This window comes from Anneissia japonica, unplaced genomic scaffold (assembly GCF_011630105.1).
Source record: "Anneissia japonica isolate Jap-2015-1 unplaced genomic scaffold, ASM1163010v1 scaffold288039_len1115542_cov189, whole genome shotgun sequence".
Lineage (NCBI taxonomy): Eukaryota > Metazoa > Echinodermata > Crinoidea > Comatulida > Comatulidae > Anneissia > Anneissia japonica.
This window is the reverse complement of record NW_022726160.1, coordinates 827,271-843,272: the sequence shown is the minus strand read 5'-3', so window position 1 is coordinate 843,272 and position 16,002 is coordinate 827,271. Positions and strand designations below refer to the sequence as shown.

The window sequence follows — 16,002 nt, the reverse complement described above, 5'->3', positions numbered from 1 at the left end:
TGTCAAAAAGTATAGTGGTGAATTATGGTTTAGGTTTTTTTTAATAAAGTTTCAAAAATTTCTATGTATGTGGAAAATGTAGTTGATTACCAAAGGTTACAATTTTTATTTTGAAGACTGCATGGTCTAGGAAGTGTACATTTTTTTATGGGGCAAGTTTCCAAAGGCTGGTTTTCTAGGGGCGAGTTGACTGCCAAAGAGTGTTGCCAAAGTGCGAGCCAGCGTGTTATTTGATCACAAGTGCGAGACACCGCAAGTGTGAGCCAGCGAGCCATGACGTCACGACAATAGATACGAGACGTTACTCGAGTTGTGCAAGGTATCGGCTGAGATTTGTGGAGTACAATTCAAAAAACAACTATAGGTCTAATAATGAATTATTGTGATGTTAAATAGACAATGCTATCAAGGAGCGACGTTTTTTTTTTCATTGGGACCTTCGTCCCTTCAAGGCTGGGCCTATACCATCCTAGCTAGTCTAGGCCTAGAGTAGGATAAGGCTAGCGCGACATGCGGACGTTGGTACGTGTTGTTAGTCTACAAACGTTCCGTTGCCTAAAGTAATTGATTTTACCCGGCAGAACGAAAGAAGGAAACTCCGCTTTTCAGTTGTCTTAGGCCCTTGTTTTTTGACAAACAATGACCTTTCAGAGGTCAAATTGCTGTCAAGAATATGAATTGGCTGCTTTGCAGCAATTACAAAATAAATAATTATTATTATCCTTATCACACTTTATTTATAGATAGATACTGTCTGTGCTGAAAGATGAATCTGTGAACTGACAAGGAAAATATGGTTAACTTTTCAATTTCAGATAACAAAAATAATAACAATAATAATAATAACAATAATAATAATAATAATAATAATAATAACAATAATAATAATAATAAAATAATAAAATAATAATAATAATAATAATAATAATAATAATAATAATAATAATAAAAATAATAATAATAATAATAATAATACCTAAATTAAGTATTGAATTTTTATTGCACTTTATTTAAAGTTGGTTTTTTTTACAATATTTGCAATATGAATTTGGTTTCCCATAATTAAAAAGAGAAACCAGAATTCTATTTCACTTAATGCTGGTTGATGATACTAACAGGGAAAAAAACAAAAAACAATTTAACACTTCATTTTCAAAATGACATGGCTCATTTAACATAAACCTACTTAGGATGAATACTTTATAGTGATGACCCAACAGAGAAACTAGTATACTGTTAAAGTTGGCAGGGATTCTGGGACTGCTCATTAATATTCATTAAAAATGAAATTGCCCAACCTTGAATGAGAAAATCAGCCTCCAACTTAATGTGTAAATTTAACTAGGCTATCAAGGCACTCCACAACCCAAGCTTACATACTTTGTCTTCTTAATAAATACATACAAACTTCACTCCTATGATATTTCCTGACAAAAACTTGCATCGATATAGCATTTGCAGTACCATTGCTACTTGGGGATCGGATTCAACACTAGTCACAAAGTGCAAGCTTGGTATCTAGTTGATATGTCACCAGGCTAGTTATCTTGCGGTCATGGGTTCGATTCCCACCCGAATCACTTGTAAGTATTTGGGAACGTACTGAGTATTTGGTGCGGTAACACGTCAGGTAGGGGAACCTTCACTCCTATTTACTTAATTGTTTATTAATTATATTGTTTTGTTTTATTCTAATTAAGTATTTTTCGATGAAAAATAAACTTGAAATTTGTTACTTTGTAACAAAATTATATATATATATATATATATAAATGCACGCAACGCATAAACTTATGCAAAATATACAATACAGTACAAATCTATATTCTGAAATGCTCATTTCAAAACAATTGATATGTTAAGTTTCATTTCATTTATTTATTCAACCACAATTTAAATCTGATAAAAATAGTTAGGGAGAAATTGTTTACTTGATAAGGAGCATTCTGCTTGAGATGTTTTCCATTTGCTGCTTTTCAGGAATTTACAAATACATGAAAAATGTATAATAATCATAATTACTATCTCATACAGTATTGTGTTATAATAAGAGTATTTCCAAATTGTTGTTTTTAATTCCTGTGCCTTAGAGAACCTTCAATAGTGTATCACTTCTTATAATTTCTGAGGGTATTTATATTATACTGTATATTTTTTTAATTAATTTTATTGCATCTTCTTTTAAAGGAATTTATCATTTTAGCCACATTACAGTATGTTAAAAAAGAATAATGCAATTATTGTGATTTTTTTTACTACTAAATAGAATCCATAACATAAGCTTAAATGATGTATCACAAAAAGAAATACTTGTTTTACTAAAAAAATAATATTAATGCTTAATGAGAAATAATTAATAAAATTTAATTTTAGAATCTTCAAATAGATAATCTGTAACGATCACCTGCTTTGTTGTACAGGAAATGACTTCTGTATGTTGTTAAATTACTGCATTATAAATTATCAAATTGTATAGAAAATCTAATTTGAGATAAATGTAATATAATGGCAACAGTATAAAAAGCAGAAATACATATAATAGCATTGGTGGCAGCATAATACATATCAATGTCCAAGTCATCATTAGGCTCTGTTGACACTATAAAATTTCATATGACAAATTTGTGTGATGTTCCCATAAATTTGTTTGGAAAGGAGGGTAAAAAAAGAATAAAAAGAACATTTTATTTTCTCATCGAGATGTAATATTTTGGAAAAAAGATGAATAAAAAAACAGGTTATAAAAATATGATTGATTGATTGATTTACTCACCTTATCTCCACTAGAAGGGTCCATATCATCCAACATGTCTCTACTCTTCTTCCTCCCATCACTTTCTGATGATTTCTTTCGTCGATTTCTTCGAGTTACAATTTGACTTTCAAGAATGTCTTCTTTCAACGTTTCATCACACGTCCCCTCAATTTCTACTTTATTGTCTCCATTGCAAAATACTTTAGCTGCTTCTGTTGAAGTACTGGGTTTAAAGAGTTTCTTTCTTGTAATAGGGTTTGATCGAACATTCTTTCTTTCTTCTATGGTACCATTTTCTTCACCATCAACCAATTTATTGTCAACTTTCTTCAGTTCTGTCTCACTTTCTACAATTCCCATCATTGGTGTGACTTCCTTTGATGGTATAGAATCTGTATCAAAGAGGTCTGGTGTTCCTTGAAAAAGATCTGGACTATCAAGTTCAATTTTTTCAGGAATATTGACAAATTTGTAAACACCAGGTGACCTGGTAGCAGAAGAAATTTTCTTTTTTAGTTTTTGCTGATTGACATCAAGATCAATGTTTGATCCTTCTTTGTTATTCGGCAGCATTCCTTTTGTTTCCTCTAAAACTGGTTGTTCATACTCCACCTTGATATGTGGTTTACTGGTTCCGATTCTTTGTCTACAATTTTGATTGATGTCTGGTATTTGGTTTCTTGGCAATGTGGCAACTGTTTCATTGCATATACCTATGGCTACAGAATTCTGAGAAGAAAAGCCATTTTGATGCTCTGTATCCATGGTTAAGTTCGTACTAAGGACATTGTTAGTAGAATTAACTTTAGAAATATTTGGAGTTCCACTGGGTGAACTGCAGGTAGGAATTAAACCAGAGGTAGTAACCTTTGACGGATTTCCCTTGATTGGGTTCACCTGTACAGGTGTTTGAGTTGTGGTTGTAGCTGGTGTTCCAACTGACATGTTAGGACTTGTGTTATTTTGCTTTGTAACATTTGCAACTGGTTTAGGCAGATCAACAACAAGAAGTTTGTCAATTCCGTTTTCAACAATTTTCATTAGCGCCTGATACGGTGCCAGCTTTACAAACTGTCGTACCTCAGTTTGCTGGCCATCGGCCCCTCGCAAGAACTGCTGCACTTGGAACATCTTTTGGACAGCCTCTGTGGACACAACTACAGTTTGTTGAGGCACAGGCAAGAGTTGGGGATGAGGCTGTGGACCGGCCACAGGTTGAAATAGAGCTTGAACTGGAGTCTGGGGCAAGGCTGGTGTCTGAGGAAAGGCTTGGACTGGAGTTGGAGGCAAGGCATTGACAGGAGTCTGAGGCAATCCATGTTGTGAATGTGTTGGAGTTTGCTGACTCTTTGACTTTAAGAATTGTTGCATAGTTGCAAATGTAGGTTTCTCTCCAGGAGTTGAAGCACAATTGGCAAAACTTTGTGTTGATGGAGTCATTTGTGCAGATGGTAAAGTAGAAATATTTAGACTGCAATAAAATGAAATATAATTTTAATCTTTATATTTACAAGAACAGCTGTAGAGCATAACAAAGAAAAATGACATATAATCAATTTGAAATTAAATTATTTGCAGAATGGAAAGCTCGAGATTTTAAATTTTTAGCAGGAATATAAGGATGAATTATGTAAATGAAAGCCAACCAAAAAATTTGAAACAGCCACTTTCACAGATTTTCTGTATAAACAAAGTTCTCTATATCAAAGTACTATGTGACCAATGTAAAAAAAAATTGAATTCAACAGGACAATCAAGAAATCAGGGTGACCACATTGACCGACAAGAAGTAATATTCAAGGTAATACAGCAATAACAAGATTTGTTAGCATCGTCTGAAGTGTGATTCTACAACCTCAAATCAATGCTAATCGCGGGTGACCAATTACGGGAGATTTGTTCTCACATCCAATAGGTCGTGCTTCAGCAACCGTACAATACAAAGCACCCATGTGATGTTCAAAAATTACTTTAATCAGAGTGGAATATTCATAGAATGCAAAAAGCATGACAGGCAACAAAGTAAAAAAAAATTTTTCTTGTTACAGTAAACAATTTCAAACCATTAAGCACAGTTTGAACTGCCATTACCATACAGTACATGTAATTTACTTTCTATATTTCCCTTTTTACAAACTCTAACCAAAAACATTTGGAATTGAACATAATCTTCTTAAATTAAAACTAATATCTTAAGTATAGTTATTGTCAAAAATCAAAAATATTTTTTTATAATTCAGTCATTTTAATCTTTAGTTGTTCAGAGTAGAATTACAACAGATGGCAGTTTGTGGAGAACTGGTGGACGCAAATGGTGCAACAGTTGCAGCTGAAGACTCTTAGCTTGAGTTCTGGGATTTGAAACCCATGATGTAGAAGTTACAGTACTTGCATCCTTAGACAGGACACTTTATCTATGTTTGTCAATGTTTTGCCCAGGAGTGTAAATGGGTACCCACATATGCTGGGAAGGTAAAAGAGACTTGTTATGCAGATGAAGTGTCAAACCCTACACAACATTGCAGTCTGGCCAAAAGCCAGTGAAAGAGAGAAAAACACTCCAGTCAGTGAGCTACGGGTTTTGGCTTTACTTACTGGTAAGGCTTCCATGTACTGTGTCCTACAGTTTATATCATCACTCTCAAAACTTTATCCATCTTTCAGCAGATGAAGAGGAAAATCTGGGTAGGGACCATGCAACATGCGCGAGAATTTGGTACATTTTATGTATTTAAATCGAAAATTAGCTTGTTTTGGAGTACCATGAACACCTCTTTCTCCTTTATTTTATTTTCTCCTCTCTATTTTTCCTCCTTTATAATTGGGTGGGGGGAAGTGTGATCTAGCCCCTCTGGATCCGCCCTTAACCCCTAAAAGAATTTTCTATATTCAAATTATTTTTTATTAATCATCCCTAAAATGGAAAAGTGTAAATTGATTTTTTTTACCTTTCCTTCTGTTTCTCTTTCATAACTTTGATGAAATCTTCGAGTGACTGACAGAGTTCACCAGCATGCTTAGTGTGTATCACACTGTTTCGGATCCACTTAGAAAGTCCTAGAAAATGGGAAAAAATGTTTTGATACAAATTGCTCATGTTCAGTACCTCAGACAGTGACATGATGGTTTACTGACATGAGAATACTAAATAAAACCTATCAAAGGCGAGTGACAGCATGCAATGTTTGGACCTTTCACAGCTCTCGTTGGCTGAATTCTGAAGGGTGTTGTTGCTGAGTGCTTTGACAATCAATCAAACTTGTGATTACTTTGATGGACAGACAGCATGGCTAAAAAATTAGACATTATTTTATTTGATCTAATATATAAAGCACGTTCTAGATTCAGCCAAACATATTTTTTTTTAAATTATGAAAAGCTATAGAATTATTTAGAAAGAATAACAATATATAAAATAAAATTCCAAAATGAAAAAAAAAATTGAATCAAATTTTATTATGAATACAACAATATTAATAAAATACTTTTTCTATGCATAAAAAAAAAATATAAAAAGATAGTTGATTAGGTCATAATATACACTATGAAACCACCACTAACTTGGAAACAAGGTGGCTGAAAAAAAGTTAGTCGACTAATTAAAACAAAGTGGCGAAGTGCGGTGGAAAAAGTGGAAGTGCGTGGGCGGCCAGAAGGCACGAAATGGATAGGTAAAGGTAAGGACTAATGGTAATATACCAGGTGTCAAACCAAAAAAGTACAGTATGCAATCTACAGTGAAAAGCACTAGACGGTAAAAATAACAACCTCTAATAAGAAATTAGAACGGTTTCCTGTTTCTAGTGTTAACAGTTCTTCAAATAAAAATAAAGTCATATAACACATTTACATTTGGACGATTGGATGTCAAATGAGGTGAAAAAAATAAACAGATGGAAAACCATCTCTCTTATTTGTGCATACATTATTTAATAGAATGAACTACAAAAATGAAGTTAAATAAACAATTTCGTGACCATTTCAAGAACTAAGACTTTGGAACATGATCAATTAGACATTAAACTCTTGATCTATAGTGGGAAAAAAATTGATTTTTGGGTCATTTTTTTTAGCTCCTGCGACAACTTTTCCATGACATGCCTCATTCGTATATTTAGTCAAATGAGAATGAAAATTAAATCAAATGTAATTTTTATTTCAAAATACAGAAAATGACATTATTCAAAAAAAAAAAAAATTATATAAGTTTTGTTTATAAACCTTTGTATATTTATAACAGATTTATACAAATCATAACATATTGGTTGTACTATAGTAGCATTTAAATAATTGTTAATACTCTCTTTATCTATAGCGCATCTATTTAACTAATCTGAAAAAAAAACCATTTCTATGGATTATTTTATTTTTACACAGCTTAAAATACACAAGTACAACACAAATTAAGAGGAACACTCAATCAATCGAGCAAGGAGGTCGGAACAGGTGCAAGATACATAAAAGTCCAACCACCTTGTAACAGGTAAACAAAGTTAAGTGTACAACCAATAATAAATATTTTTGAGAACGTTATAAAAAGTATCATCCGTGCTAACTTCAATGCATTTTCTTAGACAAGATACCACTCAAACTCATTCCATTTTTAACGTAAATGATGATGTTATTTTTGTTCTATCGAAAAATGCATTATTTTTGTTATGGCATTATTGGAGATTACTATTTTGGTGTATAGCGTGATTAAATCATTTTAAATAGAATGCGCAAAATGATTTATATTGTAATAGATCATTCCAGGTGTCAAACTGAACAACTGGCCAATCAGAACAATGCCAGAAATACGCGCGTGTCCAACAAGCACACGTGGTTGTCCCACATACGAACTCGTTCGTGTATGTTTTAATACTGTCGCTTTGTGTGAATAGCAACAATATTCAAGAGGGGGAACTTAGCAGCAATGTCCATTAGACTGGTTAATTGCAATGCAACATAATTTTGTTTAGACTAAACCAGTCCAATAACTAAAGATGAACAAAGTCAATATTATAGAATCATAACATGGAAACACATGTGTTCATGTATGTTTTATTATCCAAGTGGCGGAACTAACTTAGACTAAACCAATTCAAAAACTGCCCTTAAGATGAACCAAGAAAGTAAATATTTTAGAATTATAACATGAAAAGAAAATCAAGTTATAAAAAGAAAAAATGAAAATGTTTTGATTCCTTACCGGATATATACTTATTTGGATTTCTTGCATATCGTTCATCAACAAGAATCAATGCACCCCAATCTAGCCTATAAAAGATAAAGATGAAGGGAAAAAAAAAACAATACAACCAACCAATCAATCAATCAATCAACATGTTTGGCGGAGAGGTTGTGGTTCTGCTTCTCAACATTGAGGTCGGAGGTTGAATCCCATGCTGTGTATTTCACTTGTGTCTTGGGCAAGGCACTTTAACTACGGTAGTCTTTCTACTAAGGTGTACTATGTGCTGATTACAGCTGCAACCTTGTGGAATTCTCCCCCAGGGAGAATACTTCAGTTTTAAAAATATTCACATATATTTCATCTATCCTAAGACTTTCATAGGCTACAGATAACTAATCGCTTAAATTTCACAATTATCCTTCTCACTCATAAATGATTATATGGACACTCTCCATATTACCTTTCTTCATCCAACTCACAACAATTATTATCGTTACATTCCACAAGTAGAAATCATTCAGGTTGTCTGTTCTTAGAATGCTGCATGTCAGCACTTTTGCCGCTCATAATTTCTGGAACTTTCCACCTAAACTTTGATAAATTACTGATTTCATGACAAACCTTAAAACATATCTCTTTAATCAATAATTCATATTATATATTTAAGTACCAGTGAAAAATAATATTTTTCTAACAGGCACTATACAAATTTTCCAATTTATTATTATTACACAAATATGTCTGTTACTGCAGTCATTGCAGTTAATACGGCATTCTAAATTATGACCAGATACTGAATGATAATTAAATTAAATAAATGATAATTGTTAATTTAATAAAATGTTAATCATTGGCCAACTTTACCTACCTGTGCCTGATACAGCGTCCAAGGGCTTGGTTTATGGCCCGGTAGGCCTGGATCTCGTACCATGCGGACCCTGTCAACAAGCCCTTCTCAGCTGAGTACTTGTCGTTGTATTGTCGCTTTAGTTCAACTTGTTTATCTTTGAAATGGGGGAAAGGAATCCCAACCTTAAAAAAATGTTAATATATCAAAACTATAAATTATTACAAAATATATAACTTAAAATAACTATAACAATGCTGAAATAAATACATAAAACTTTACAGCGGAAAAAAAAGAACGAAACATCAAAACAATGAGGAAGCAGGTGACAAGGCAGTAAGTCTTTGGAGTTTTCAAGTGAAGGGAATTTAAATCCAAGGCAGGACATATTATTGCTTGGGTCAATAAACATGGGCCAGCAATTTAATTAAGAATGTCTTTCTCCACCAAGGAAGATAAATGGGTACATGGCAGAACGTGGTTGGCACAAAGGTCTTGGCTTGGACTCCCAACCTTGAGGACAAGGGTTCGTAACTTTTGCTGTGCACTTCGCTTGTGTCTTTGGGCAAGTCACTTTAAGTTTGTCTCTCTCTACCCAGGAGAATCAATAGGTACCTGGTAGGATGTTGTGGCATTGATTGTACTAGTTTCATTCGTTGACTACATGCACACAACCAGGAAGCAGAGACGGTTGCACTTTGTGCTGGTTTGCCGTTAAATGTTATCCAGTGACCAGGGGTAAAAACGCTCAGCGCCTTTGATCCGTGGTTTGGAATTGCTGTTATATAAATCTTTGGCATTATCATTATTATTAATGAGAAAGTGACAGAATATACCAAAGTGCATCATAAACTGTAGACATGACAAGTATGGTGTGCTTAGGCGAGATGGTGATGACCACAACACTGTTGGGGTAAGCACTTTTCCTTGTAAAGAACAGTGCAACACTTGAGGAATGAATATGGCATTTCTGTAATTTGTATTATAATAATTTGATAGATTGAGATGAAATCTGTGCTGAATAACATGCACTATTACATAATTATAATTATATAATTATGATCATATGTGTTAGACCCAATGATCAGGAGGTAATAATGTGAAATACTTAAAGGCCTTGTTGGCATTAAGTCTAACATACTATTTTTATTAGGAATATGCAACAGGGAATTAGGAATTCTCCACAGGGAATGGAGAAATTTGCACATGGTGTTTGATTGACTTCATATTTAATGAGGGGGAAAGTGCTCTGTAACCCTTCGAAAATTGCTGTAAAAATAATGTAGATACTTCACTTACTGTGAGTACAGCTCTGGCATTATTATCAGTAAAATCCATGCCCTCACTCACTTTGCCTCTACACACTGCTAAGAACACCGCGCCATTTTGAATAGGATCATCAATATCTAAAAAGTATCAAGAATCAAATTATATAATTCATTTTAAGGTACTGAATTTAAAGAATATTTTCCCTAAAAATTATGGGTAATATTTTATTTAATATACTAATTTCTAAGCCAACAGAGGCACTGATTATGTTTAAATAGCATAGAATGAACATTACTCTAAATAATATTAAAGAGGGAAGCCATGATTCAACGTTTTGACCTTTATTGGGTCATCTTTAGGAATTTCCAAGTTCTAGTTGATCATTTTTATGTTACTTCAAAAATTTATTTTCATAATCTTTTAAGAAGGATGTTCCACCAAGCAAAGTTGTTAATTTGGGAGCTTTGATCACCAAGTTACTTAATGAGGCTAGGGGAGCAGTGTAGCCTTCAGTTGAAAATTGTTATCATCACAAATAAACAAAATTATGAAGTTCATGCTAAAAAAATCTCTGCCCACAACAACACATCCTTTCCAAAAACAGTAGCTATCATCGAAAAAATGTCATGTAACTCGTTTGTAAAGTTTTTGTTGAAGGATGGTAACATATTTCTTTTAGGTTTTGCATGGTAAGTATCAATAATAAAATGATCAACTAGTGGTTTTATCTCAGAAACCATATTCTTTCACATGGTGTACTAAAAGTTTAATTACTTTGTTATAGATGTTCACAATTATCAACATTATCGCAAAGTGTACAAGCAACACTCCTTTTTGGTAACCCCCTCCCTCCCCATTGAAAGTGTACACAGTAAATGTTGATTTTGCAAAACCAATTTTTTTGTGAAGTCAATTAAAATATTGTATTTGGTTGCATAAAAATGTCTTGTATATCCATGGTTACATTATATTTGGTCATAAAGATCTATTATTTAAAATATTGTATGTTATTTTGAATCAACATTTTCATGCAAAGGTAAAAGTGTACAAATGTGTCCACCCCTTCCCCTCCCCACCCAGCGTATTGTTTGTACACTTGTGAAAATGTTGATAATTGTGAATGACCCCTAAATATATATACGTTAAAAGCAATACAGAAGTTAACCAAGTTTCTTGCGCCTAAACCAGCAAGTTGATCAGATTTATACAGAAACAAATCATTCTCCTACATCCTTGACTTTATTGGATTGGGCTAAACTAGAAATAACTCAAAAAAAATTCTGGAAAAAAATCCTTAATAAAATTTTGCGTAATACTGTACTTAGTCACCTTTAACTTGTTGTCGTTGCTCACATTCCTTGATGACATCATAGAACTGCCTCAGCAAAGAATCAAATTCATTTGTGTTATTCCCTCGTGGTTCACTCAAAACAACCTTTAGTTCATTCAACTTATCCCATAAACCGGTGTTCTAAAATAGAAATGGGGAAATGAGAGAAAATTATTTGACATTTGACATTAAATTGAACATCTAAAGATCAACAACTAAAACTAAACAGTTTATGTAAAACAAAAAAGTAAAAATTATCTATAAAGTGGGAGAGGCAAAAGAAATGCATGCAGAAGGCAAAGGGGTGGAGGGAGAGGAAGGCCAGGGAACAAGATAGTGGTGTGCAAGGTGAGGTAGGGTGAAAAAAACGAAGGAAAGGCAGAGAGAACGTAAAGGGAATCAAATGAGAAGAAGCATGAACAGGCAATGGAGACAAAGACAGAGCAAAAGGTAGCAAGGAGAGGCACATTGGAGGTAAAGGGGGTGTGGCAGAGAAACAGCTAAGGATGGAGGAGGCAAAGAAGGGGAGGAGGCAAGCAGAAGCAAGCAGCCCAAAAAAAAACAGCAGATAAATGGCAACACAACAGAGACAAAAGAAAGCAGACAAATGGCAACAATGGAAGCAAGGAGAAGTAAGGAAGACACGGGGATGCAGACACTAGAAAGGATGGAGGAGGAAAGGAAGTCAAAGAGGTCTGTGACTATATATATGTGAAATGTATATCATGTTTGTAGCTGGCCACTGGGTAAATAATATAGCCTCAAGGTTTATAGCTTTCTTTACAACACTATGAACTATATATTTAGAATGCTTGAAAAATCATATTTGTTGCCAACTTCTATTAAACCTGCCCTGCTCATAGTCAAGTACTGGGTCATATCAAAGATAAGCAAAAGCAGTGAGTATTTTTATCTATCATTTGATACACAATGATTTACAAGATGTAATAAGGCTAAATGTAAGATACAAAATTAGAGGAAAAGGGAAACAAAAAAATAGGTGCTAAGTTGGGCTCATGTAGGAGAACAGGAGCTATTTTACTAATCAGGCAAAAATACAGAAGAAATATTATATTAAAACAAGTTGCGATAAACAAGGCTTATAGTTCTTTTGTGTAATTTGTATATAATTCTTTTGACATGCCATGCATATTTGGTGCAAAATCTTCCAACCCCAATAAAACCACCAAGGTTATGAAAGTGTGTGTTGGGTGACTATGCATGTGGGCCACAAATTTCACACCACAACAAGACATAATATACAACCATGAATTAAGCACAATAGGCTCCAATCTATATCAAAATTTGGAATGTCTGTAATTTTATTACAACTTTAAAGCTTTACATTCTTTAGCATAATTTCATTAGGTGGTTATAATAAAGGTGTTGGATTTATTCGGTGTAAACACAATTGACAACCCATGAAAGTCTGGAGAAGACTTATTTACAGTTGGGTCCTTCTGGTGGTGATTGGGCAGTATACCTGGAGATAATCCCCTACTCTTTTCCGAAGGGTATACTGCGTTCTTTGACGTGTACATGGGCCACCATGATGCACACGGGATCAACAGCTTATATGTCTCATCGGAAAGACTGTGCACTATCATAACTTGCATTTCAGCCCTCCAACTGAAACACAAAGAGAGCAGTGAAAAGAATTGTACCAGGGACCAAGATATCTCCACAGTTCAGCACACACAGTGGCTACCACCAGTTTAGCTGACTGAGCTAAAGCTGCTCTCATCTCATAGTAATGATGATGGTTGTTATAAATTTCTGCCAACCTATGCACCATGGGATGGAGACATCACTCCCCCACCCCCCACTAACAACCCCCATACCTGCCATCGTTCCTGCAGTTTTGTCATCATACTGTAGGAAGGGAAGAACATGAGTACTCCGTACGGAATGATGCGGCACACTTGGAGCAACAGATGTCCAACTTCATCTTGGAAATTATAAGACTAGAAAAATATCAAAAATTATCAAATTACATAAAATAGAAAGATATTTAACTATCTTAATTTAATAAATCAATATATAAGTAGATAAGACAAACACAAAGAAATAAATAAATACTGTACTGTATTGTACAAACTCAATCTAATATTATTTAATTTAATTCAGCTTTAATTAAAAATGTCAAATGAAATCTTAGGAGTAAAACATCTGGGTGTTTTAAAAAAATCGCACTTTATTTGACAACAATTAACAAAATATACAAAAATATTACAAATAATAATTTACAATTTAGATTAGATCATAAAAAAACACATTTTGTAAAAAAAAATACCAAAATATTTTTTTTTAAATCAACTTGTTTTACAATTAACAAAATATGAAGTTTTCATGAAAACATTACCTATAAGAATTCACAATTTAGAAAAATCAAATAAGCCTATTATGAAAAATTCATGTATTTCAAAAACATAAAAACAACACCCAAAAAGCAGTAACTTTTGACTATCAACCAAATTTTTAAATACCATTTCATTAAGACAGGAAATCAAAATTGCCCTTATATTTAAATTACGAACCTATTAAAGGGCAATACAAACTACCGGTAACCCATAGTAACCTTTTACAAAACCTCAGAAACCAAGGCTGACCTGGAAATTAAGCCCAGGAACCAATAACGACCCACATTAGTTAAGTGAAGCAATTTATGGCCATAAATGACAGTTACACCCAAGTATCAACAGGAACCAACGATGAGTGGAATTAACGCAACCTAAAACTAATTTATAGAACTAATGAGGGCGTCTAACTGAAAAATTTTATGACGAACATGTATTACACATACCTCTGAGGACTTGTAACTTGCGTTTAGAGAATGTCCATTAGGCCCAAATGCTATGGTACTTACAAATATCTAAAAATAAGATTTAAAAGAGAAAAGGAAACATGTAATACGATAGCATGATATTGACTAGTAACACTACCTCACAGAAATGGGGGAGGGGATAGGGAAACTTAAAAAAAAAAAAAAAACAGAAAAAAAATGTTTTTATTTCATATTTAATTAGTTTTGTAGTCACTTTAAACTAATATATTTGACACTACATATTTCATTAAAATTCCAGGAATAAATCAAAAATTGAGACATATTTAAATTGGAAAGAAATCAGTTTAAAACTGTATAAATGAGTGAAGAGGAACCATAAAACAGTTTTTAACAAAGCTTGACAAATGTAATATTGGCTAGAACATAAGTTGTTCATAAAATTCTAGAAAATAATTTAAAATGGGGCATACAGTATTTTAAGGAAAATTCAGAGCAAAATAGTATAAATGGGTGGAGAAGAGCCATGAAAAAAGTTGACAAATGTAATATTGGCTGGAACATAAGCTGTTAAAAGATGTTAACAAAAGCATAAAACAGTGACATAACCTGGACACTCCCCAGGGAATTCATAGTTGACCCAGAAAAAGCTGGGTTCTCAGATGAAATCATCACGACCAAAATGTCATACTTCAGACAAACAAAAAAAATGCATCATGTTTTCCGCTTGGAATCATGAAGATATTTTGTTTATGAGAAATGGAGCAAATTTAAACTTAAATAAACTAAAAACATCCATTTATTCCAATAGCTATGTTTTAAGAAATACTACGGAAATTCTCCTCACCACCTGGAGTGTGGTAATAACCAGGTGTCACGGTACTCAGACAAGAAATTACTTTTCCCCGCCATTCAACACACGGACGACGGATGAGAAAACAAACAGGAATATGATCTTTAATTTGAATTATGTAGGAAAACTTGAAACGCTCTCGCGGGAGGCTCCGAAGCAAACTTTATTGCATGTAAACATGGATGCTCAAATCTCCGAAGTAACAAGTGATAAAAACATGGAAATGAGAGGATTGATAAAAACAGGTCGTGTGGCATGGAGAGCGACCAGGCCGCTCCCTAAGCCATGACACATACTCTCCGACACATACCATGTACTGCAGCTCTTGTGTAAACTTGCAAATCGCATTTATCATCTCCGTGATTACTAAACCAAAATCTACAAGGAATGGCCACCTGGGTATGCATATCACATATGTATAATGTATAAGATATTGTCATCATAGCTGGCTCACTTGGTTATGTTCATAGTAAAAATTATATCAGGGTTAAATATCGTAAGATACTTATCTAGTCAGAGCAAATTGTTAGCTAAATGTAACTACCAGAAGTTTATAATTGGATCGAATAATATATGCCGAAGGAGATGTCTAAAATGCCTTGACTGAAGCGTTAAATTCGACCCAATTTATACAATGCATACCCAAAATATGTATGATTATTGTATCTTTTATTGCTGCTATTGTGGTGTTCTACAAATGTACAGGTAATTATGGATGTAATCAAGAAATATGTCATTGATTAAATCATTCTTTAATTGATTAAATCATTCTACAAAAAAACATAAATATGCATGTTTGTAGGTATGTTTGTTTTTTCAGTAAAATTTTACTTTATTAAACATATTTATAGAACAAAACATATTTTAAAATACAATAAAAAATGAAAAGGGTATTCAAAGGTAGCAAAAGCATGAAAACTAAATAAATAAACTAATCAACTATTCAAAAGGTGAATGTATGACCATTTGTAAGTTGAAGTTGAACCAACA

The 16,002-nt window shown here is 33.4% G+C and overlaps 1 protein-coding gene across 1 annotated transcript in view; it reads right to left on the bottom strand.

Moving 5' to 3' along the window:
- The window catches only part of LOC117113025 (Fanconi anemia group J protein homolog), a gene marked incomplete in the record, with an annotated part of 90,289 nt that overhangs the window by 26,689 nt on the left and 47,598 nt on the right, over positions 1-16,002 (bottom strand). The window contains 8 exon segments of the mRNA XM_033256245.1: positions 2,774-4,226; positions 5,704-5,812; positions 7,947-8,014; positions 8,800-8,963; positions 10,078-10,184; positions 11,377-11,518; positions 13,219-13,341; positions 14,181-14,249. Coding sequence (XP_033112136.1) covers positions 2,774-4,226; positions 5,704-5,812; positions 7,947-8,014; positions 8,800-8,963; positions 10,078-10,184; positions 11,377-11,518; positions 13,219-13,341; positions 14,181-14,249 — 2,235 coding nt within the window.